Consider the following 25,408-nt stretch of genomic DNA (forward strand, 5'->3'; position numbering starts at 1 on the left):
GGGAGGGGGCGATGATGTCACGGGGAGGGGGCGATGATGTCACGGGGAGGGGGCGTTGATGTCACGGGGAAGGGGAGACGATGTCACGGGGAGGGGGCGACGATGTCACGGGGAGGGGCGGCGATGTCACGGGGAGGGGAGAGATGATGTCACGGGGAGGGGGCGATAGCCTCACGGGAGGGGCGATGATGTCACGGGGAGGGGGCGACGATGTCACGGGGAGGGGGCGACGATGTCACGGGGGGACGATGTCACGGGTAGACGATGTCACGGGCAGGGGCGATGATGTCACGGGGAGGGGAGACGATGTCACGGGGAGGGAGCGATGATGTCACGGGGAGGGGAGAGATGATGTCACGGGGAGGGGGCGATAGCCTCACGGGAGGGGCGATGATGTCACGGGGAGGGGGCGACGATGTCACGGGGAGGGGCGACGATGTCACGGGCAGGGGCGATGATGTCACGGGGAGGGGAGACGATGTCACGGGGAGGGGGCGATGATTTCACGGGGAGGGGGGCGATGATTTCACGGGGAGGGGGAGACGATGTCACGGGGAGGGGGCGATGATGTCACAGGGAGGGGGGTGACGATGTCACGGGGAGGGGGCGATGATGTCACGGGGAGGGGGGTGACGATCTCACGGGGAGGGGACGATGATGTCACGGGGAGGGGGCGCTGTCACGGGGAGGGGAGACGATGTCACGGGGAGGGGGCGATGATGTCACAGGGAAGGTGAGATGATGTCACGGGGAGGGGCGATGATGTCACGAGGAGGAGACGATGAAGTCACAGGGAGGGGGGCGATGATTTCACGGGGAGGGGGCGATGATGTCACGGGGAGGGGACGATGATGTCACGGGGAGGGGGAGACGATGTCACGGGGAGGGGGCGATGATGTCACAGGGAAGGTGAGATGATGTCATGGGGAGGGGCGATGATGTCACGGGGAGGGGGGATGAAGTCACGGGGAGGGGCGAAGATGTCATGGGGAGGGGGAGATGATGTCACGGGGAGGGGGAGATGATGTCACGGGGAGGGGGCGAAAGCGTCACGGGAGGGGCGATGATGTCACGGGGAGGGGGCGACGATGTCACGGGGAGAGGGCGATGATGTCATGGGGAGGGGGCGATGATGTCACGGGGAGGGGGCGATGATGTCACGGGGAGGGGGCGATGATGTCACGGGGGAGGGGGCGTTGATGTCACGGGGGAAGGGGAGACGATGTCACGGGGAGGGGGCGACGATGTCACGGGGAGGGGCGGCGATGTCACGGGGAGGGGCGACGATGTCACGGGGAGGGAGCGATGATGTCACGGGGAGGGGAGAGATGATGTCACGGGGAGGGGGCGATAGCCTCACGGGGAGGGGGCGATGATGTCACGGGGAGGGGGGTGACGATGTCACGGGGAGGGGGGCGATGATGTCACGGGGAGGGGGCGCTGTCACGGGGAGGGGAGACGATGTCACGGGGAGGGGGCGATGATGTCACAGGGAAGGTGAGATGATGTCACGGGGAGGGGCGATGATGTCACGAGGAGGAGACGATGAAGTCACAGGGAGGGGGGCGATGATTTCACGGGGAGGGGGCGATGATGTCACGGGGAGGGGAGAGATTATGTCATGGGGAGGGGAGAGATTCTGTCACGGAAAGGGGGCGAAAGCGTCACGGGAGGGGCGATGATGTCACGGGGAGGGGGCGACGATGTCACGGGGGGGCGACGTTGTCACGGGGAGGGGGCGACGATGTCACGGGGGGACGATGTCACGGTGAGGGGGCGATGATGTCACGGGGAGGGGAGACGATGTCACGGGGAGTGGCGATGATGTCACAGGGAGGGGCGACGATGTCACGGGGAGGGTGCGAAAGCGTCACGGGAGGGGCGATGATGTCACAGGGACGGGGGGAGACCATGTCACGGGGACGGGGAGACGATGTCACGGGGAGGGGGCGACGATGTCACGGGGAGGGGACGATGATGCCACGAGGAGGGGGATTCCATGTCACGGGGAGGGGTGCGATGATGTCACGGGGAGGGGGAGACGATGTCACGGGGAGGGTGCGACGAGGTCACTGGGAGGGGAGACGAGGTCACGGGGAGGGGGCGATGAGGTCACGGGGAGGGGGCGATGATGTCACGGGAGGGGCGATGATGTCACGGGGAGGGGGCAACGATGTCACGGGGAGCAGGCGACGAAGTCACGGGGGGACGATGTCACAGGGAGGGGGCGATGATGTCACGGGGAGGGGAGACGATGTCATGGAGAGGGGCGACGATGTCACGGGGAGGGGCGACGATGTCACGGGGAGGGGCGATGATGTCACGGGGAGGGGCGATGATGTCACGGGGAGGGGGCGACGATGTCACTGGGCGGGGGAGACGAGGTCACAGGGAGGGGGAGACGATGTCACGGGGAGGGGAGACGATGTCATGGGGAGGGGTGACGATGTCACGGGGAGGGGCGACGATGTCACGGGGAGGGGCGACGATGTCACGGGGAGGGGCGACGATGTCATGGGGAGGGGCGATGATGTCACGGGGAGGGGGGATGAAGTCACGGGGAGGGGCGAAGATGTCATGGGGAGGGGGAGATGATGTCACGGGGAGGGGGAGATGATGTCACGGGGAGGGGGCGAAAGCGTCACGGGAGGGGCGATGATGTCACGGGGAGGGGGCGACGATGTCACGGGGAGAGGGCGATGATGTCATGGGGAGGGGGCGATGATGTCACGGGAGGGGGCGATGATGTCACGGGGAGGGGGCGATGATGTCACGGGGAGGGGGCGTTGATGTCACGGGGAAGGGGAGACGATGTCACGGGGAGGGGGCGACGATGTCACGGGGAGGGGCGGCGATGTCACGGGGAGGGGCGACGATGTCACGGGGAGGGAGCGATGATGTCACGGGGAGGGGAGAGATGATGTCACGGGGAGGGGGCGATAGCCTCACGGGAGGGGCGATGATGTCACGGGGAGGGGGCGACGATGTCACGGGGAGGGGCGACGATGTCACGGGGGGACGATGTCACGGGTAGACGATGTCACGGGCAGGGGCGATGATGTCACGGGGAGGGGAGACGATGTCACGGGGAGGGGGCGATGATTTCACGGGGAGGGGGCGATGATTTCACGGGGAGGGGGAGACGATGTCACGGGGAGGGGGCGATGATGTCACGGGGAGGGGGGTGACGATGTCACGGGGAGGGGGCGATGATGTCACGGGGAGGGGGTGACGATCTCACGGGGAGGGGACGATGATGTCACGGGGAGGGGGCGCTGTCACGGGGAGGGGAGACGATGTCACGGGGAGGGGGCGATGATGTCACAGGGAAGGTGAGATGATGTCACGGGGAGGGGCGATGATGTCACGAGGAGGAGACGATGAAGTCACAGGGAGGGGGGCGATGATTTCACGGGGAGGGGGCGATGATGTCACGGGGAGGGGAGAGATTATGTCATGGGGAGGGGAGAGATTCTGTCACGGAAAGGGGGCGAAAGCGTCACGGGAGGGGCGATGATGTCACGGGGAGGGGGCGACGATGTCACGGGGGGGCGACGTTGTCACGGGGAGGGGGCGACGATGTCACGGGGGGACGATGTCACGGTGAGGGGGCGATGATGTCACGGGGAGGGGAGACGATGTCACGGGGAGTGGCGATGATGTCACAGGGAGGGGCGACGATGTCACGGGGAGGGTGCGAAAGCGTCACGGGAGGGGCGATGATGTCACAGGGACGGGGGGAGACCATGTCACGGGGACGGGGAGACGATGTCACGGGGAGGGGGCGACGATGTCACGGGGAGGGGACGATGATGCCACGAGGAGGGGGATTCCATGTCACGGGGAGGGGTGCGATGATGTCACGGGGAGGGGGAGACGATGTCACGGGGAGGGTGCGACGAGGTCACTGGGAGGGGAGACGAGGTCACGGGGAGGGGGCGATGAGGTCACGGGGAGGGGGCGATGATGTCACGGGAGGGGCGATGATGTCACGGGGAGGGGGCAACGATGTCACGGGGAGCAGGCGACGAAGTCACGGGGGGACGATGTCACAGGGAGGGGGCGATGATGTCACGGGAGGGGAGACGATGTCATGGAGAGGGGCGACGATGTCACGGGGAGGGGCGACGATGTCACGGGGAGGGCGATGATGTCACGGGGAGGGGCGATGATGTCACGGGGAGGGGGCGACGATGTCACTGGGCGGGGGAGACGAGGTCACAGGGAGGGGGAGACGATGTCACGGGGAGGGGAGACGATGTCATGGGGAGGGGTGACGATGTCACGGGGAGGGGCGACGATGTCACGGGGAGGGGCGACGATGTCACGGGGAGGGGCGACGATGTCAGGGGGAGGGGCGATGATGTCACGGGGAGGGGGAGACGATGTCACGGGGAGGGGCGACGATGTCACGGGGAGGGGCGACGATGTCACGGGGAGGGGGCGATGATGTCACGGGGAAGGGGAGACGATGTCACGGGGAGAGGCGATGATGTCACGGGGAGGGGCGATGATGTCATGGGGAGGGGGGAATGATGTCACGGGGAGGGGGAATGATGTCACGGGGTGGGGGGGATGATGTCACAGGAAGGGGCGATGTTGTCATGGGGAGGGGCGATGATGTCACGGGGAGGGGGGATGATGTCACGGGGAGGGGGCGATGATGTCACGGGGAGGGGGCGATGATGTCATGGGGAGGGGGGATGATGTCACGGGGAGGGGGGATGATGTCATGGGGAGGGGGTATGATGTCATGGGGAGGGGCGATGATGTCACGGGAAGGGGCAATGTTGTCATGGGGAGGTGCGATGGTGTCATGGGGAGGGGGGATGATGTCACGGGAGGGGCGATGATGTCATGGGGAGGGGGGATGATGTCATGGGGAGGGGGGATGATGTCATGGGGAGGGGAGAAGTGTGTTACTGAGCGGCGGAAAGTTTAAAAACCACCGTTTTCCACCGGCTGTGAGAAGCAGCGCCCGAGAGATCTGCGGCCCATTTTGGGACATAAGGCAACACCAAGAGCAGGCCTGCGCGGGCTGGATATTTGACACACCTGGGGTAGAGTGAGGCCATGGAGGGATTAGAAACTCAGTGCATTGGGAAACAGGTCGGTGAGCGAGGGTGTGGGTGGTGGGCGAGCAGCAGATGGGTGGGCAGCTGAAGTTTGGAGAAGTTGGTGGTGGGAGAGGGGAGGAGCGCAGTGAAATAAGTGAGTCCAGAGGTGGCAAAAGCACGGAGAAAGTTTCCAGCGGCAGATGGGTGAGGAAAGAGGTGGAAGTTTGCAGGTTTCCAGCCTGTATAGCTGGGGTCTCACACCACGTGGTGCATGTCCTCACTAAGGCACTGGAGGAGCTGAATACTTCTGATCTGAGCTTATTGCTGATGCAGTGGCTTATTAAAACCCTCAAATATTTGAAATGGAATGCCCTAACTAACTAATGCTTCACTGGGAGCAGATCTGTAAATCACACATAATAAACCATTCTAAGGTGCAGTCTCTTCTGAGAGTTTTGAACTAATTATATATATTGTCGACATGGAAAAAATGATTGCGGTTTGGGATCAACTCATCCTGTAAGAATGCTGGTGTCCTAAATTGATTTTGCTGTCACAGACTTGCCTGTCAAGCCCAGAGGCTGTAAAACTAAAGACAGGCAGTGTTCTGTAGCTGCTACCTTCTCAATTTAACTGCAGAGTCAAACGGAAGGAACAAACTTGTATTTCTATAGCACCTTATTGTAACAACAATTGCATTGATATAGCACCTTTTACCTAATACAATGTCTCAAAGCACTTCGCAGGAGCGTTATCAGATAGAAAAACTGACACCGATCCCCCAAAGGGAGATATTAGGACAGGTGACCAAAAGCTTGGTCAAAGAGGTAGGTTTCAAGGAGCGTCTTAAAAAGAGAGAGGTTGGGTGGCGGAGAGGTTTAGGGAGGGAATTCCAGAGCTTAGGCAGCTGAAGGCACGGCCGCCAGTGGAGGGGTGAAGGAAGCTGGGGATGCACAAGAGGCCCGATTGGAGGAGCGCAGAGATCTCGGAGGGTCGAAGGAGATTACAGAGATAGGGAGGGGCGCAGCCATGGAGGGATTTGAAAACAAGGATGAGGATTTTAAAATCGAGGCATTGCTTAACCGGGAGCCAATGTAGGTCAGCGAGCACAGGGGTGATGGGTGAACGGGACTTGGTGCGAGTTAGGACACGGCAGCCGAGTTTTGGATGACCTCAAGTTTACGGAGGGTGGAATGTGGGAGGCCAGCCAGGAGTGTGTTGGAATAGTCAAGTCTGGAGGTAACAAAGGCATGGATGAGGGTTTCAGCAGCGGATGAGCTGAGGCAAGGGCGGAGACGGGTGATGTTACAGATGAGGAAGTAGGCGGTCTTGTTGATCACAGAATCACAGAAACCCCACAGTGCAGATAGAGGCCATTTTGGCCCATCGAGCCTACACCAACACATATCCCACCTGATCCCCGTAACCCCACGTATTTAATCCCCCTAACACTAAGGGTCAATTTATCATAGCCAATCAACCTAACCCGCACATCTTTGGACTGTGGGAGGAAACCGGAGCACCCGGAGGAAACCCACGCAAACACGGGGAGAATGTGCAAACTCCACACAGACAGTCGCCGAGGCCGGATTTGAACCCGGGTCCCTGGCGCTGTGAGGCAACAGTGCTAACCACTATGCCACCGTGGAGGCGGTCTTGAGTATGGGGTCGGAAGCTCAGCTCAGGGTCAAATAGGATGCCGAGGTTGTGAACAGTGCAGTTCAGCCTCAAACAGTGGCCAGGGAGAGCGATGGAGTCGGTGACAAGGGAACGGAGTTTGTGGTGGGGACCAAAAACAATGGCTTCAGTCTTCCCAATATTTAATTGGAGGAGCTTTTTGCTGATCCAGTACTGGATGTTGGACAAGCAGTCTGACAAATCAGAGACAGTGAAAGGGTCAGGAGAGGTGGTGGTGAGCTTGAGCTGGGTGTCGTCAGCGTACATGTGGAGCCTAACGCTATGTTTTCAGATGATGTCGCCAAGGGGCAGCATGTAGATGAGAAATAGGAGGGGGCCATGGATAGCTCGTTGGGGGACTCCAGAGGTAACGTGCGGAGGCAGGGAGAGAAGCCATTGCAGGAGATTCAGGGTGGGTGCCCTGAGATGCCCCCTGTAGTGGTGGGATGCCTGCCGGCCCCCTGAAAATGGGGACCCCTCGCACTGACCCTCCAGTGGTGGAGGACACACTCCCGGGGTAAATGCCACGATCGCAGCCCATGGATTCTAGGCACCATTGCGAGGCAGAGATAAATCATTCCATCACTTCTGAAACGCAACAAGAGCAGCCTGGAGGGGCATAAACTGACCGAGATAAACAGAGGCAAATGACAGCATTACTGCCAACTCCAGGTCAGTCTCCATTGCAAAACGGAAACAGGCTGAAGAACCGAAACAAATGCAAAACACTGCAGACGCTGGAAATCTGAAATAAAAACAGAAAATGCTGGAATCAGAGCCACTCAGGGAGTGGGGGGGGGTGATTGGGGAGGGGGGGTTGGTGATTGGGGAGGGGGGGTTGGTGATTGGGGAGGGGGGGTTGGTGATTGGGGAGGGAGGGCTGCTGATTGGGGAGGGGGGGTTGGTGATTGGGGAGGGGGGGTTGGTGATTGGGGAGGGGGGGTTGGTGATTGGGGAGGGGGTTGGTGATTGGGGAGGGGGTTGGTGATTGGGGAGGGGGTTGGTGATTGGGGAGGGGGGGTTGGTGATTGGGGAGGGGGTTGGTGATTGGGGAGGGGGGGTTGGTGATTGGGGAGGGGGGTTGGTGATTGGGGAGGGGGGGTTGGTGATTGGGGAGGGGGGTTGGTGATTGGGGAGGGGGGTTGGTGATTGGGAGGGGTTGGTGATTGGGGAGGGGGGTTGGTGATTGGGGAGGGGGGTTGGTGATTGGGGAGGCGGGGTTGGTGATTGGGGAGGGGGTTGGTGATTGGGGAGGGGGGCTTGGTGATTGGGGAGGGGGTTGGTGATTGGGGAGGGCTGGTTGGTGATTGGGGAGGGGTGTTGGTGATTGGGGAGGGCTGGTTGGTGATTGGGGAGGGGTGTTGGTGATTGGGGAGGGGGTTGGTGATTGGGGAGGGGGTTGGTGATTGGGGAGGGCTGGTTGGTGATTGGGGAGGGGGTTGGTGATTGGGGAGGGCTGGTTGGTGATTGGGGAGGGGTGTTGGTGATTGGGGAGGGGGTTGGTGATTGGGGAGGGGGTTGGTGATTGGTGAGGGGGGGTTGGTGATTGGGGAGGGGGTTGGTGATTGGGGAGGGGGTTGGTGATTGGGGAGGGGGGGTTGGTGATTGGGGAGGGGTGTTGGTGATTGGGGAGGGGGGGGTTGGTGATTGGGGAGGGGGTGTTGGTGATTGGGGAGGGGGGTTGGTGATTGGGGAGGGGGTGTTGGTGATTGGGGAGGGGGGGGTTGGTGATTGGGGAGGGGGTGTTGGTGATTGGGGAGGGGGGTTGGTGATTGGGGAGGGGGGGTTGGTGATTGGGGAGGGGGTTGGTGATTGGGGAGGGGGGGTTGGTGATTGGGGAGGGAGGTTGGTGATTGGGAAGGGGGCTTGGTGATTGGGGAGGGGGGCTTGGTGATTGGGGAGGGGGGTTGGTGATTGGGGAGGGCTGATCGGTGATTGGGGAGGGGTGTTGGTGATTGGGGAGGGGGGGTTGGTGATTGGGGAGGGGGGCTGGTGATTGGGGAGGGGGGGCTGGTGATTGGGGAGGGGGGGTTGGTGATTGGGGAGGGGGTTTGGTGATTGGGGAGGGGGGGTTGGTGATTGGGGAGGGGGGTGATTGGGGAGGGGGGTTGGTGATTGGGGAGGGGGGCTGGTGATTGGGGAGGGGGGGTTGGTGATTGGGGAGGGGGGGTTGGTGATTGGGGAGGGGGGTTGGTGATTGGGGAGGGGGGTTGGTGATTGGGGAGGGGGTTGGTGATTGGGGAGGGGGTTGGTGATCGGGGAGTGGGTGTTGGTGATCGGGGAGGGGATTGTGGGCTGGGGCTGGGGGTGGGGGTCCCCTCCCAATTCAATTCAATTCAATTCAAATCGCTTTATTGGCATGACAAGGTACATCTTATGTTGCCAAAGCATCGAAAAACATTCATGTTTGTACACAAAAATACAGATCTATCCATACAGTGTATAAACAGATATATCCCTGAGTGTATAAATATACATTCATATAATTTGTATATACTCTTTTCTTATATTTAGTGGTTGTCCCTCTGTTTATGGCAAGCTGTAACATAGTGTGCCGCTAATGTTACACAATTTCTCTCTTCCCCTAGTAGGTATGGGAGTTTTTGGTCGTCATTCAAATTTCTGAATTCCGGGCATATTTTTGTGAATTTTGGGTAGAAATTCTCCCTTATGCCCTGATATTTTCTACAAGCTGTGAGGAAGTGCATCTCTGTCTCCACCACTCCCTGACTGCAGTGAGAGCATATCCTGTCCTCTCTTGGTAGCCAGGTCTGCCTGTGTCTACCTTTTTCAATCGCCAGGCTATGTTCACTAAGTCTGTACATTGTCAAGGTTTTTCTCAGTTTGCTATCCTTTACCATGGTCAGGTAATCAGCCATGTTGTATTGTCTGTTTAGGGACAAGTAGCAATTGAGTTTGCTTTGGGTTTTTGTTGTTTCTGCCCAATATGACAGATATTTTTCCTTTTGCTTAGCGACGATTGTGTTGGGTCGAATTCTTTGTGTTACGCTGTCACTGTCCTGGGGCTGGTTATTGTTAGTAGTGTTAGTAGTTACTTCACTGAGTCCCAGGACTAGTTGACTGAGGGTATTCTTCTTTATGGTCCTCTCTTGGCATTTCAGGGCTTCATAATGATAGCATTGGGGGTTGCTCATTTCTAGGTGTTTCCAAAATTTGGTGGCTCTTTTTTGGATAGTGATTATTAATGGATATTGGCCTAGTTCTGCCCTGCATTCCCTGTCAGTACATGGCTGGTGGACTGGTCCACACCCCTGGGGTATCCCCACCTTTCTCCACCATATTCTTGAACCATGGGAGCTTTCCCCTCTTTGCCAGATTACTCATGTTTCCCTCCCCCTCTGCTATTCTGTTATTTCCATTTACACCTCCTCTAGACTCATCTTTTGTTTCTTTACCTGTCCAATTACCATCCCCTTTTGCCTCGCCCCACCATCTCTTTTGTCATGTAATCTCTCCTGCCTTCCACCCCATCACAGAGCTTCCCTTTTGTTCTTTCCTCCCCCCCCCCTTTCCCTGCCCCCACACTTGCTTAAAATCTGTTATATCTCAAACATTTTCCAGTTCAGGTCATTGACCTGAAACCTTGGCCCCGATATTGACAGGGACGGGTTCGGTGACTGGGTGGCTGTGTTTCGGTCGGGAAACCCACAGTTTTGACTTCACAGCATGCGCCTTTCGTTTTACAGCAGGATCCCCGCCCGGGAGTCAGCCTGATTGACAGGCAAGGAACTTCCAGCTGCTAGTGGGAGCGTGGGGGGTCCGATCCCCGACCGGGTTGGGAGAGGGAGAGGGTCGATCCCTGATCGGGGGGTCTTTGTATGTGACGGGGGGGTCCCAGGGAAGCATGTAAGCTTGGGGTGTCTGGGGGTGGGGTGGGGGCGGTGGTGGGGCGGAGCACTCCTGCTCCTCCTGGCCCGCAAGCAGTGCAGTAAAAGCACTCACATTGTCCCTGAAGCTGTCCTGGCCTCCCTTCAGCTGCCGGGTTTTCCGAGGCCTGGGAAACCTGGCTAGCCACAATTAAACCAGTAAAACAGGTTAAATGTGAGGCACTCAGCCTCGTTAAAATATTGAAATGGCCAACCCGCCTCCCGGGAAGCCCCCCTGCCACGCCCCCATTAAACCGGGCGGGTTGGGCTCGGGTTTGAGACTTTAAAGATTTTTAAACATCTCAAACGACCCCAACCCCAACCCACCGGTTTTTGGGGGTTGAAATTACCCCGTTGACTCTGTTTCTCTGATCCATGATGCTGCCTGACCTGCTGGGTGTTGCCAGCATTTTCTGGTTATTTATTATTAAAGAAGGTCTGAAGCTCGTTCCTTGCGAAGAGTGGAGGTGGTGAGGAAGAGAGTTTGAGCTGCTCATCGGGTGCATTGCGGGACCCGGCGGTCTGTGGCCCATACAACAGAGTGAAGCAGCTGCTAAAATGTCATTTGATCCAGACGGTCAGATTAACATCCGCCCTGTACTACGCTGAGGATGGGCCTTGCAGCTACTGACCGCCCTCGTTGAGGAATGGTCCGAGTGAGGACCATTCCTCGCTAGCTTCATTCTCCCTCGGTTTAGGCACACCCTGGGTATCAGCAACATCCAATAAGATGCTGAGAAAGGCACGGAGTTAGTCGCAGCGACACCAAGAGCTTTACTACCCCAATGATTTTCCTCCCTGAGATGGGTTTTGACCCAGGTACCCCCACTGCCACCATTAATCCTGAGAATGGGCCTAGCCTCACCCTTGACCCAAGCTGTCTACCAAAAGAAAGACTTGCCTTTATATAGCGCCTTTTACCACCAGGCTCCTTGCCTGCGGCTCCGGAGTGCTCCCCACCCGACTGGGAGCCAAGCCTGTCAATCAGGCTGACTCCCAGGCGGGGGTCCCGCTGTAAAACGTCCCAAAGTGCTTTACAGCCGGTGACGTACTTTCAAGGTGTGGTCACCGTTGTAATGTAGGAAACGCGCACAGCAAGCTCCCACAAATAGCAATGAGATAAATGAGCAGATAATCTGTTTTTAGTTGTTAGTTGAGGGATAAATGTTGGTCAGAACACCAGGGAGAACTCCCCGCTCTCTTTCGAAAAGTGTCAAAGTCCAGCTGAGAGGGCATTGGTTTAACGTCTCATCCGAAAGGCGGCCCCTACTGACAGTGCGGCGTTCCCTCAGCACTGCACTGGGAGTGTCAGCCTGGATTTTGTTCTCAAGTCTCTGGAGTGGGACTTGAACCCACAACCTTCTGACTCAGCGGCGAGAGTGCTACCCACCGAGCCACAGCTGACACTCATACTAGGAGACCCCTTATAGCCTTGCAGGGCTAACAAGCCCCTTCTTCCATGGCTTTCTTGCTGACTGTGGCACAGAGTCCCACACTTCCTCCTCACTGTCTATCTGATGTCTAGAACTCAACATAGAATTAAGGGTACAAGCTGTTGTATTGGCCCATGCCACAGCAAGGTGCTGAAGGGGCTCATTCTGGATATAATTAATGGCTGAACATCGTGAAAATTCTCAGCTGATCAGAGAGAGCCAGCATGGATTTGTAATGGGTAGGTCATGTCTGACAAACCTGATTGAATTTTTTGAGGTGACTAAAGTAGCGGACAGGGGAATGTCTATGGATGTTGTTTATATGGACTCCCAGAAGACATTCGATAAAGTCCCACACAAGAGACTGTTAACTAAGGTAGAAGCCCATGGAATTGAGGGCAAATTATTGACCTGGTTAGGAAATTGGCTGAACGGCAGGAGACAGAGAGTAGGGACAATAGGCAGGTACTCAAATTGGCAGGATGTGACTAGTGGTGCTCCGCAGGGATCGGTGTGTTAACCCCTCGCTTCTGTGAGGAGGATCTACCCCTAACTTGGGGGATCAGGGTTCGCTGCTTTAGGAGACTAAACACGCCGGTCAGTCTATCACTTTCTCAGTAATGCACAAAGTCAGAAACTGTAAAATAAGTGAAGTTTTATTAAGGTACCTGGACTTCACTCTGAGAAACCCAATTGTGTTTGCACACAAGTATGCCTCCCAAAGAGTGAGCCCCGAGACTCACGGGGCTACAATATTTATACATTTTCATAAATTGCAAGTCATGTGAAAACAGAAAACTAGGCAATCACGCGCTCCACGAGTCACTTGTTTTTTTACAGAGTTTTGCTTAAGTTTCACATTTAACTTTCAACAGATAATGACCATGAGACTGTCTCCACCAGTTATCTTATGTCAAGCTTGTTTCGATGGGAGTAGAACATTCTGCTCCTTCTGTTCTTTCTTATCTACTTCTACTGAATTTCAATAGCCTTGCATCAGTTTTTTTCAACATTTAAACTTTTAACCCATGTCAACTAGTCCATCATGCTTTGCAAGGCATTTGTAAGGCAGTATGGGATTAATCTAGCTTAACAGGTGTTGGGGCCTCAACTATTCACAATATTTATTAATGATGTAGATGATAAAATAGAGACACATATCCAAGTTTGCTGATGACACAAAGATAGACGGCATTGTAAGCAGAATAGATGGAAGCATAGAATTACAGAGAGATATTAATGGATTAAGTGAATGGGCAAAACTGTGACAAATGCATTCCAATATAGGCAAGTGTGTCAGGTTATCCACTTTGGGCCTAAAAAGGATAGAGCAGAGTACTTTCTAAATGGGGAAAAGCTAGAAACAATGGAGGTCCAAAGAGTCTTGGAATCCATGTACATAGATCATTAAAATGTCATGAACAGATACAGAAAATAATCAAAAAGGCTAATGGGATGCTGGCCTTTATAGCTAGAGAACTAGAATACAAGGGGGTAGAAGTTATGCTGCAGCTGTACAAAGCCCTGGTTAGACCACACCTGGAGCACTGGGAGCAGTTCTGGGCACCACACCTTAGGAAGGATAGATTGGCCTTGGAGGGAGTGCAGCGTAGGTTTACCAGAATGATACCCGGACTTCAAGGGTTAAATTACGAGGAGCGATTACACAAACTAGGATTGTATTCCCTGGAATTTAGAAGGTTAGGGGGTGATCTGATCGAAGTTTTCAGGGTATTAAGGGGAACAGATAGGGTAGATAGAGAGAAACTATTTCCGCTGGTTGGGGATTCTAGGACTGGGGGCATCGTCTAAAAATTAGAGCCAGACCTTTCAGGAGTGACATTAGGAAACACTTCTACACACAAAGGGTGGTAGAAGTTTGGAACTCTCTTCCGCAAACAGCAATTGATGCTGGGGGGTCAATTGTTAATGTTAAATCAGAGGTCGATAGATTTTTGTATTAAGGGACATGGGGCAAAGGCAGGTATATGGAGTTAGGTCACAGATCAGTCATGATCTCATTGAATGGTGGAACAGGCTCGAGGGGCTGAATGGCCTCCTCCTGTTCCAACGTGATCCTCCCTCTCACAGAATATTGTTGAACATATTGTATTAAAGTACTTGACAAAGCTACAGTATAAAGTTATAAAGCTGACTGACCAGTTGACAGAAGTCAAAGTTTTTTAAATTCGCTTATGGGATGTGGGCATCGCTGGCAAGGCCAGCATTTATTGCCCATCCCTAGTTGCCCTTGAGAAGGTGGTGACGAGCTGTCTTCTTGAACCGCTGTAGTCCGTGTGGTGAAGGTACTCCCGCAGTGCTGTTAGGGAGGGAGTTCCAGGATTTTGACCCAGTGACGAAGATCAGTTTCAATGTAGGAACTGGTGTGAAGACAGCTCAATTTATCGGAGACTTTATTAAAGATCACCCAGTGTTGCCGTGCTCAATACTGGTCTTAAAACAATTTATTTTTCAGAGGGCTTTGAACCAAGTCTTTACTGGAGGAATTAGTTCTTACAGCCTCATTTTCATGGCTATTAGTTTCCTACAATATTTGTTGGGGCTTGCAATATTTTGGTCCCAAGTCTGAACAAGGTTCAAGCATGGCTTCCACCATGGAAGTGCTGAATTAGCCCTTTATAGATGTTTCATATTGTGGGAGTGAAAATGGCCTTCGGAGATAGCGAAACCGGGCGCGGTGCGAAACTGTCGCAGTGTGAAACCGTCGCGGTGCGAAGCCGTCACGGTGTGAAACCGTCGTGGTGTGAAACCATCGCGGTGCGAAACCGGGCTTGGTGTGAAACCGTCGCGGTGTGAAACCATCACGGTGCGAAACCGTCGCGGTGCGAAACCACGCGGTGTGAAACCGGGTGTGGTGTGAAACCGTCGCGGTGTGAAACCGGGCGTGGTGTGAAACTGTCGCGGTGTGAAACCGTCGCGGTGTGAAACCGGGCGTGGTGTGAAACCATTGCGGTGTGAAACTGGGCGTGGTGTGAAACTGTCGCGGTGTGAAACCGTCGCGGTGTGAAACCGGTTGTGGTGTGAAACCATCGCGGTGTGAAACTGGGCGTGGTGTGAAACTGTCGCGGTGTGAAACCGAGCGTGGCGTGAAACTGTCGCGGTGTGAAACCGTCGCGGTGTGAAACCGGGCGTGGTGTGAAACCGGGCGTGGTGTGAAACTGTCGCGGTGTGAAACCGTCGCGGTGTGAAACCGGGCGTGGTGTGAAACCGGGCGTGGTGTGAAACCATTGCGGTGTGAAACTGGGCGTGGTGTGAAACTGTCGCGGTGTGAAACCGTCGCGGTGTGAAACCGGGCGTGGTGTGAAACCGGGCGTGGTGTGAAACCATTGCGGTGTGAAACTGGGCGTGGTGTGAAACTGTCGCGGTGTGAAACCGTCGCGGTGTGAAACCGGGCGTGGTGTGAAACCGGGCGTGGTGTGAAACGAGTGGCAGATTGGCTACCACCCAAGACCGATTTCACCCTCTGCTACCATTGGTAGATTCAAGTCTATTTTTAATCTCCACTGGACTTTACACACACACACTGAGCTTCCCATTCTCTCCCTTCCTCCCTCATCGTTAGATCACTACTTACTGAGGACGATCTCCTGAACTTTTTGATTCCGTCTCTACTCTTTTGTTTTGGTGGTCTTACTTTCTTGAGCAATTTGGCTGCTGCTGATGAAAATGCCGTATCAGTCTGTAGCTCACCCTAAAACATTGCACAAATATGGAATTCATTGGGCCTAAAGTACTGAAATACACTCCTCGAATACACCTCCGTATGGCCATAGCCTCATCTTTTGCAACATTTTAGCGCTGGCAATCCTGGCATTGAGTAAAAATACTAAAATAACTCCCAGCAGTAACAGGGTTGCGTTGTTTTACGATGTCGCAGAATGACAGTTGCAATCAGGCACTGTGAAACAAGTTCCGAGGTAAAGAGGGCTATCGGGGACAATTGGACCACCCCAGCTAACTGTGAGCACAGGCCGAAGACTGCACTGAGGACTCTCCAGGTCTGTATAACTAACTCTGTGCCACACCAGACTGCTAGCCACTGAACAACTAGTAGAGACCAGAGGTTCACTGGCCATGTTGAGCAGTCAGCACTCATTCCGAGCCTTACCATATCACTAGCACAGTGTGGTCCGATACATTACCACATTACTGTCTTAATCTAAATGTACACTCTCGGGAGCCGCAAGCCTACATTTCGTTGTACTGCACTTGTGCACTAACAATGACAATAAAGTTGATTATGATTATGATTACCCACATGTGGCGAATCGGCAAGCCCGATGTGGCTACTTGCATTTCTGATTAGTAAATAAAAAAATAAGTAATAGGCGCCGTCGTTCGTCATGTGATCTCAGCATTCATATTCACACGGTGTGTGCATGTGAACTTTAAACTTTTTGTGCGTGTGTTGGTAAAATGGCGAGAGGGAAAGCAGAGTGTGCCAGGGTGTTGCTCGCTCGTTGAGCTCTTTACTGAATGGTGGGAGATATTTGTAAAGTAAACATACACGTTGTGTGTAAGGTGTTTTCTTCTAAAATTAGTGCATTTGGTTAAAACAGTGTTGCCGTAGCCTCACCAATGCTCCCTTTAAGCTGCACCGCGCTCTGAAGGCCCCATGCAGCCGGTGAGCCACCTTTTCAATAGCAAAAACCGCGCACAGGTGGAATTTGGCCCGTGCAGAGCGGGCCAAGTAACCATTCGAGGGAACACTGGCTAGTCAGCAATTTCTATCGGACAACACTGGGCCACGGTAATCTGATCGCTGGAGTGGTCGGCAATGTATAAATGATGACTTTCGAGGGATAATTATCTGCAGGCTGAGTATTGCTCCTCAGCAAACTACTGTTTGGACTGAAACGAGCTGCTTGGACACTGGGGATTGATTTCAGCGGCGGTGCTGACTCCGTGCGATGTGAAGCAGCTGTCGGTTCAGCTGCCACCATCCTCTCTCTCATTCAGCAACTTGCACGGTCCACTCCTGATCATTCACAGCTTGGGATTTATGCCCTAAATAATTGAATTGCCCAATAATTTAGGATTTGGGGCTTTAGCGCTGAGAAAATGGAAGCATCAGTTAATTTAAATTGATCAGCTTTGAATTCGAGGGAATATGGTTATCACAGAATCACAGAATCACAGAAACCCCACAGTGCAGATAGAGGCCATTTCGGCCCATCGAGCCTGCACCGACACATATCCCACCCAATCCCCGTAACCCCTACACCTTTCATTTCATGTCCAGTTAATAAATGTTCCCATTTGTTTGCATTTTGTGAACAAATGAAGTTGCAATAGCACCATATATGGTCATGCAAAACAGAAGCAACTGAGCAATTTGTTCTCAAACAGAACTCTCAAGATTCAATCCCACGAGTACCTGTCACGTTCTGAGGTCGGTGAGCTTTACACTTCTCAACTAAGAAAGAAAGACTTGCATTTCTGTAGCGCCTTTCACGGCCTCAGGATGTCCCAAAGTGCTTTACAGTCAATGAAGTACTTTTGAAGCGTGGTCACTGTTATAATCACAGAATCACACAGAATCACAGAAACCCCACAGTGCAGATAGAGGCCATTTCGGCCCATCGAGCCTGCACCGACACATATCCCACCTGATCCCCGTAACCCCTGCACCAACACATATCCCACCCTATCCCCGTAACCCCACGTATTTAATCCCCCTAACACTAAGGGTCAATTTATCATAGCCAATCAACCTAACCCGCACATTTTTGGACTGTGGGAGGAAACCGGAGCACCCGGAGTAAACCCACGCAAACACGAGGAGAATGTGCAAACTCCACACAGACAGTCGCCCGAGGCCGGATTCGAACCCGGGTCCCTGGCGCTGTGAGGCAACAGTGCTAACCGTAGAAAACACGGCAGCCAGCCAATTTGCGCACAGCAAGCTCCCACAAACAGCAATGTGAAAATTACCAGATAATCTGTTTTTGATGATGTTGGAGATAAATATTGACCAGGACACCGGGGAGAACTCCCCTGCTCTTCTTCAAAATAGCACCATGGGATCTTTTACCTCCACCTGAGAGAGCAGTTTAATGTTTCAGCCGAAAGACGGCACCTCCGACAGTGCAGCACTCCCTCAGCACGGCGCTGGAGTGTCAGCCTGGATTATGTGCTCAAGTGGGGCGTGAACCCATGACCTTCAGACACTAAGGAGTGCTTCCTGCCGTGAGGAGTGAGATAGTCAGGTGGTTGTCATCCTACTCGCTATCCTTAGTCATCTTCAATCTCGGGTCGCCAACCCTCCGGGTTTGCCCTGGAGTCTCCAGGAATTAAAGACACTGCTGCCAGCGACCCGAGAGGAAAAATTCATCGGAACGTAAAAAAAAATGCTGTGGGTTTTTTCTTTTAGTTTGAACACTTTTGTAAAAAAATATTGGAGAGGAGGGAAACAAGGCTGTTTGACCAGGTGGGGCCGGTTGGCGGTGGAAGGTCATGCGATGAAACCGCCAGGAATACATCCAACCAGAGTTGGCAATGCTACACCAATCAGCGGAGCTTTCTTCCTATTAACAGTAGATGGTGTTCGGTCACAGATCAGCCATGATCTGATTGAATGGTGGAACAGGCCCGAGGGGCTGAATGGCCTCCTCCTGTTCCTATAAGACAGCGCATGCTTACTCTTTATTTTAGACCTCGCAACCACATTGATTTGCAGGCATAAGAATCTCAGACAGGGAGTAGATTGGCTATAATTCAGGACCACGCACCATGATCAGCACTTACCATTTCGTCCGGATGGGGTGGAACTATGTCTGGCAAAGGAGAAACAGGAAAGCGGATTAACTCGTTCTGCCATTTGTAGGTGAAGTTGATTGAAAACTGGCCAGTAATCCGCACGGTGATGTACTCATTAACCTGCAGGCATGGAACAGAAGTCACACACACATTCGCATGGAACCTGAGATGACCGTAATAGAGGCTCAGTTAAATTATGAGGACAGGTTGCATAAACTTGGCTTGTATTTCCTAGAGTTCAGAAGGTTATGGGGAGATCTAATCAAGGTGTTTAAAATGCTGTTAGGGGATCCAATAAGGCAGATTCAGAGGCAATGTTCCCTGTAATATTTTTCGGGAGCACGGTCCCTTTAAGGGGCTGTGTTTCCCATTGAAACTTCCGCGCATGTGCGTTTTTTTTCCATTGGGAAATCGGCAAGCGGCCTGCGCGGGACCTCCAGACCGCGGGAACATTGGACACAGCCCCTGATATTTACTCGGGGCTAAGAGAGCGGGCGGAGAATTTTCAGATGGGAAACCCAGGAGTACAGGTTTCCCGGACATCCGGTAGAAATTAACCTCAGGACGTTTAAAAAAAATGTATTCAACAGGTTTCCCGCCCAACAGCCAGCATCACTGACCTTGAGCTGGGGCGGGGGTGGGGCTGGGGGGAGAGATCGGCTGATCGCAGGGCTCCGACCGTGTGGAGGTAAGCTGCTTGGGCCTGGGCAATAAAGGCACATCCCTCATGGGTCCGGCCCTCTTCACCTCCTTTCACCTGCTGGGTTTCCAGAGACCCAGGAAACCCGGCCTCTCCCTCTCAGTTGAAAATAAAAATCCTGTTAAATTGGAGGCTTGAAGCCTCCTTAAAATATTTTAGTGACCAACAATGCCTCCCGAGAGCGGGTTGGTCTCTTGCACCCCCCCGCACCTCCACCCCTCCCTCCACCCACCCACCCTCCCTCCCGCCCCTCCACACCCACCCCCCTCCCCCCCTACCTGTCCTTGGGGGTTACATTTCCCCTGGTGGGGAAATCAGAACAAGGGGACAAAATCTTAAAATTCCAGCCAGGCTGTTCAGGAGTGAAATCAGGAAACACTTCTTCACACAGGGTGGTAGAAACCTGGAACTATCTCCCAAACGTCTGTGGATGCTGGGGGCCAACTGGAGCTTTCAGTTTTGTTGGGTGAAGTTATCGAGGGTTATGGAGCAAACACGTGTAAATGGAGTTCACATAGATGGTGGAACAGGCTCGAGGGGCTGAATAGCCTCCTCCTGTTCCTGTATTCCTAACACAGGGCAGGTGTGGGTCGTGCAGGGGTCGAGGCTGGATCTGGGGGTGTCGCCAAAATCAAGGGGGGGGGACTCTGAAATCAGGGTGGGTGGAGAGATGCAGACTGGGGAATGGGGGCTTGGGGAGAGGGAGAGAGACTGGGGAATGGGGGCTCGGTGGGAGAGGGACTGCGGAATGGGGGCTTGGGGAGAGGGAGAGAGACTGGGGAATGGGGGCTCGGGGGGAGAGGGAGAGAGACTGGGGAATGGGGGCTCGGGGGGAGAGGGAGAGAGACTTGGGAATGGGGGCTCGGGGGGAGAGGGAGAGAGACTGGGGAATGGGGGCTCGGGGAGAGGGAGAGAGACTGGGGAAAGGGGGAGAGGGAGAGAGTTCCCCCCCACCCTCAGTTTCCCCCCCTCAGTCTCCCCTCTCTCTCCCACCCTCAGTTTCCCCTCCCCTCTCCCCCCCCTCGGTTTCCCCTCTCCCCCCCCCTCGGTTTCCCCTCTCCCCCCCCTCGGTTTCCCCTCTCCCCCCCCCTCGGTTTCCCCTCTCCCCCCCCCCCTCAGTTTCCCCTCTCCCTCCCCCCCCTCGGTTTCCCCTCTCCCCCCCCCCTCGGTTTCCCCTCTTCCCCCCCCCTCGGTTTCCCCTCTCCACCCTCGGTTGCCCCTCCCCCTGCTCACGGGAGGCCTCCTGGTTCTCGGAACATGTCGCACAACAGCTGCAGGCGCGGAACCGCGAGCAAAATTGCTCGACTGCAGCGGGCCCAACCGTTATAAGGTAAATGCAATAACGTTTTAGAAGTCATGCAATCAGAGGCCATGTGATCAGGCATCACATGGTCAGACATCATGCAGTCAGAATGTCACGTGATCAAACCTCCAGGAATGGCACCAAGTAGAGTTGGCAACCCGAAGCCACCCACCAGGCAGCCAGTCCCCCAGCCCGGAGAGGCAGCGTGCTCAGTCGCACTGACCTTCCCAGTCCATTACCAGGTTTGTAAATATATCAGTTCATAGCTCTGATTGAGACGCTGCAGGGGACGTACCTGGATCCTAATTGGTTTAGGAAGCTTTCCCCTTCTTGGCCATTTCCAAAACTTGGCTGTAGTTTCATGATCATTTATCATCAGCCCGCCCTCCTCATGGAACAGCAGGACCATAGCCTTTCTGATAACATATCGATCAATTAGAGACAATTACTCTTTAAACTTAGGATCGTAGAGTCATACATCTATTCGCCCATCCTGCCTGTGCGGGCTCTTTGATCGAGCTCGCCAATTAATCGCACTCCCCCCGTTCGTTCCCCAGAGCCCTGCAAATTTTTCCTTTTCAAGTATTTATCCAAATTCTTTTTGAAAGTTACTTTGAATCTGCTTCCACCACCCTTTCAGGCAGGTGCAATCCCGATCCTAACAACTTGTATATTGTGGCGTACCGATCACAGAAAGGACACAATCCGCTTTCCGGTCCGTAGACTATAAATCAGGCGTCATGCCTTTAAGAAGGATCACACCTTTAAGAAACTCGATCTGCAACATAGTTAAGCCCAGAGCGGGGGAGGAGGAGTCGAAGCTGTGCACTGATGAAAGGCAGTCGTACTTTGTGTAGTCTCTGGCTCCATTTTGTGTTCAGCATGCAGCCTCAACAATTAAACCTTTTCTGTTGAACCTCTCCGAGTTCAGTATTTTTTGCTAGGAGTACGTAGACTTCTACATTGGTGACCCCGACGCTCAGGACGACTCCTAAGCGTAACCATGGCTGACACAAACGCAGTTTCTGTGAAGCTGCCGGAGTTCTGGGAGAACCTGGCCACCGCCTGGTTCCTTCAAGCCGAATCGCAATTCCGACTCCGCGGCATCACCGCCGACGCAACGATGTACGACTACCTCCTCGCCTCCCTGGGCAGCTCCACAATCACAAAAGTCTGGACAACACTACAAAACCCTCCGGAGGAAGGCAAGTACGCACATCTCAAGGCCGCGCTCATTAAAAAATTCACAGCCTCCCAATTCTTGCTCAACTGCCACCTCCTCGACCTCCCGGGCCTCGGTGACTCCACACCGTCAGACTTGCTCTCACACATGCTTGCTCTGACCGACGAGAAACCGCCCGGCTCCCTCTTCCGCACGCTCTTTATCCGCCAACTACCTCCCAGCATCCGCCCGGCGATCGTGGCGTCCATCCTCACGGACCTCGAGGCCCTGGCCGACGAAGCCGATAAGCTCTTGTCCGCCAGCTCCAACCACGCCGTCACCCCCGACCTGGCCTCCGCAGCGTCAGCGCGCGCTCCACCCTCTATCGCGCGGCCACACAGCTCAGCCACGAGGCCCCCCAGGCCCCCACGCCCTCCGACCCAGGGCTACTGCTACTTCCATACCTGGTTCGGCGCACGGGCACGCCGCTGCAGCCATCCCTGCACGTTTCCAACCGCCCCCACACCAGCCTACACGATGGCCGTGGGGCAAGCAGGCGCGCTGCTGTACGTTACGGACAGCGCCTCTGGACGCCGTTTCCTATGCGACACGGGCGCGCAGCACAGCATCATCCCCGCGTCCGCCCTCGAGATCCAGCGAGGCGGCCGCGGCCCTGCGTTGGCTGCCGCCAACGGCACCGACATCCGGACGTACGGCACCCGCACCGTCACCATCGACCTCGCAGGCCGCCGCTACCGCTGGGAGTTTATCACCGCCAAGGTGCTCTCCCCGCTCCTCGGTGCGGATTTCCTGTGCGCCCACGGCCTGTTGGTCGACATGCCTCGGCGCCGGCTCGTGGACATGAACACCATGTCACCTATCCCGGGCGCCATGGCCCCCCCCCCCCAACCCACCGAAATGGCCTGGCAGTGGACTATGCTCAACTGGCAGCAGAGCAACGCACCAACCCCGATCTGCTCTCCGCGGCCACAACCCTCCCAGGGTTGCAGCTGACCGACGTCGCCTGCGGCCCGTTCGCCGTCACAGTCAAATGCGACACCTCCTTGGCGCAACCCCGCCCGTAGTCCTGGCGTCCTGGCGAAAACGGGTGTTCGACATCGTCCACGGCCTCTCACACCCCGGCACCCGCGCGTCCATTAGACTGCTGGCCAACCGATTGGTCTGGCGCGGCCTGCGCAAAGATGTGCGCGTCTGGTCCAGATCCTGCATAGCTTGCCAGCGTGCCAAAATCCACCAGCACGTCAAAGCCCCACTCGAGGAGTTCACCGTGCCAGAAAGAAGGTTCGACCACGTCCACATCGACCTCGTCGGCCCCCTGCCGCCATCACAAGGTCACACGCACCCGCTGACAATCGTGGACCGTACCACTCGCTGGCCCGAGGCCATTCCACTGACGTCCACCACCACCGCCGACATCGCGAGGGCGTTCATCAGTACCTGGGTCGCTCGGTTCGGCGTCCCCTCCGACATGACGTCGGATAGAGGCCCGCAGTTCACCTCTGATCTGTGGGCCGCCATCGCCCGAAACCTCGGGGTGGCCGTTCACCGCACCACGGCTTACCACCCCCAAGCCAACGGACTGTGCGAGCAATTCCACAGGTCCATGAAGGCGTCCCTCCGCGCCAGCCTCGAGGACGAGGCTTGGATCGACCGCCTCCCGTGGGTGCTACTCGGCCTACGCTCCGCGGTCAAGGAAGACCTGCAAGCCTCGGCGGCGGAACTTGTGTACGGCCAGCCGCTGCGCGTACCCGGAGAGTACCTGCCCACCGCCACGACCCCCTGGTCGGCTGACCAGCAACGCCGCGCTTTCGCCAACCGAGCACAACAGTTCGCTCCGGTACCCACCGGCCGGCACGGCGAACCAGCAACCCGCGTACCACCTAGCCTGCACATGGCCAAATTTGTTTTCATGCGCCATGATGCCCACCGAGGACCTCTACAGCCCCCATACGACGGACCCTACAAGGTACTCCAGACGGGGAACAAGTTCTTCCTCCTCGAAGTGAGCGGCAGAACTGACAAGGTGTCGGTCGACCGGCTCAAGCTGGCGCACCTAGAGCCCGACGAACCCGTTCAAGTGGGCCAACCCCCACCGCGGGGCAGACCGCCTAAGAGCCCGACGCGTCCGACCGCCCAGCTTCCGACACCAACCGCCAAGAGCCGTTCCGGCCGTGCCATCAAGCCACCACGCCGGTTCGTACACTCCCTACTAGCAGATTCTGGGGGGAGCTGTGTGGCATACCGATCACAGAAAGGACACAATCCGCTTTCTGGTCCATAGACTATAAATCAGGCGTCATGCCTTTAAGAAGGATCACACCTTTAAGAAACTCGATCTGCAACATAGTTAAGCCCAGAGCGGGGGAGGAGGAGTCGAAGCTGTGCACTGATGAAAGGCAGTCATACTTTGTGTAGTCTCTGACTCCATTTTGTGTTCAGCATGCAGCCTCAACAATTAAACCTTTTCTGTTGAACCTCTCCGAGTTCAGTATTTTTGGCAAGGAGTACGTAGACTCCTACAATATGATGTATATGAAAGGTGAGGTGTTTCACCTCTGCCTCCTGGCCAGCCTCCCACCTTGCACTCTACGTAAACTTGAGCACATTCAAAACTCTGCTGCCCATGTCCTAACTCGCACCAAGTCCCGTTCACCCATCACCCCTGTGCTCGCTGACCTACATTGTCTCCTGGTCCAGATTTTAAAATTTTCATCCTTATTTTCAAATTCCTCCATGGCCTCGTCCCTCCCTATCTCTGTAACTTTCTCCAGCCCTACAACCCTCCAAGATCTCTGCAATCCTCCAATTCTGATTTTAATCGCTCCACCATTGGCAGCAGTGCCTTCAGTTGTCTAGCACTCCCTCAGTATTGCCCCTCCAACAGTGCAGCACTCCCTCAGTACTGCCCCTCCGACAGTGCAGCACTCCCTCAGTACTGCCCCTCCGACAGTGCAGCACTCCCTCAGTACTGCCCCTCCGACAGTGCAGCACGCCCTCAGTACTGCCCCTCCGACAGTGCAGCACTCCCTCAGTACTGCACCTCCGACAGTGCAGCACTCCCTCAGTACTGCCCCTCCGACAGTGCGGCACTCCCTCAGTACTGCCCCTCCGACAGTGCGGCACTCCCTCAGTATTGCCCCTCCGACAGTGCAGCACTCCCTCAGCACTGACCCTTCGACAGTGCAGCACTACCTCAGTACTGCCCCTCCGACAGTGCAGCACTCCCTCAGTACTGCCCCTCCGACAGTGCAGCACTCCCTCAGTACTGCCCCTCCAACAGTGCAGCACTCCCTCAGTACTGCCCCTCCGACAGTGCAGTGCTCCCTCAGTACTGCCCCTCCGACAGTGCAGCACTACCCCAGTACTGCCCCTCCAAGAGTGCAGCACT

The 25,408-nt window shown here is 55.4% G+C and overlaps 1 protein-coding gene across 1 annotated transcript in view; it reads right to left on the reverse strand.

Moving 5' to 3' along the window:
- LOC147105476 (uncharacterized) overlaps window positions 1-25,408 on the reverse strand; it is a 225,548-nt gene that overhangs the window by 113,036 nt on the left and 87,104 nt on the right. Inside the window, exons 10-11 of the mRNA XM_086009876.1 lie at window positions 21,133-21,253; window positions 18,823-18,954 (exon numbers count right to left, since the gene is read on the reverse strand). Of these exons, the coding sequence (XP_085866002.1) occupies window positions 18,823-18,954; window positions 21,133-21,253 (253 nt within the window). The remainder of the gene's footprint in view (window positions 1-18,822; window positions 18,955-21,132; window positions 21,254-25,408) is intronic.

The sequence above is a fragment of the Somniosus microcephalus genome, chromosome 17, assembly GCF_052327205.1.
Source record: "Somniosus microcephalus isolate GS21.2 chromosome 17, FLI_Smic_1.0, whole genome shotgun sequence".
NCBI classification, from domain to species: domain Eukaryota; kingdom Metazoa; phylum Chordata; class Chondrichthyes; order Squaliformes; family Somniosidae; genus Somniosus; species Somniosus microcephalus.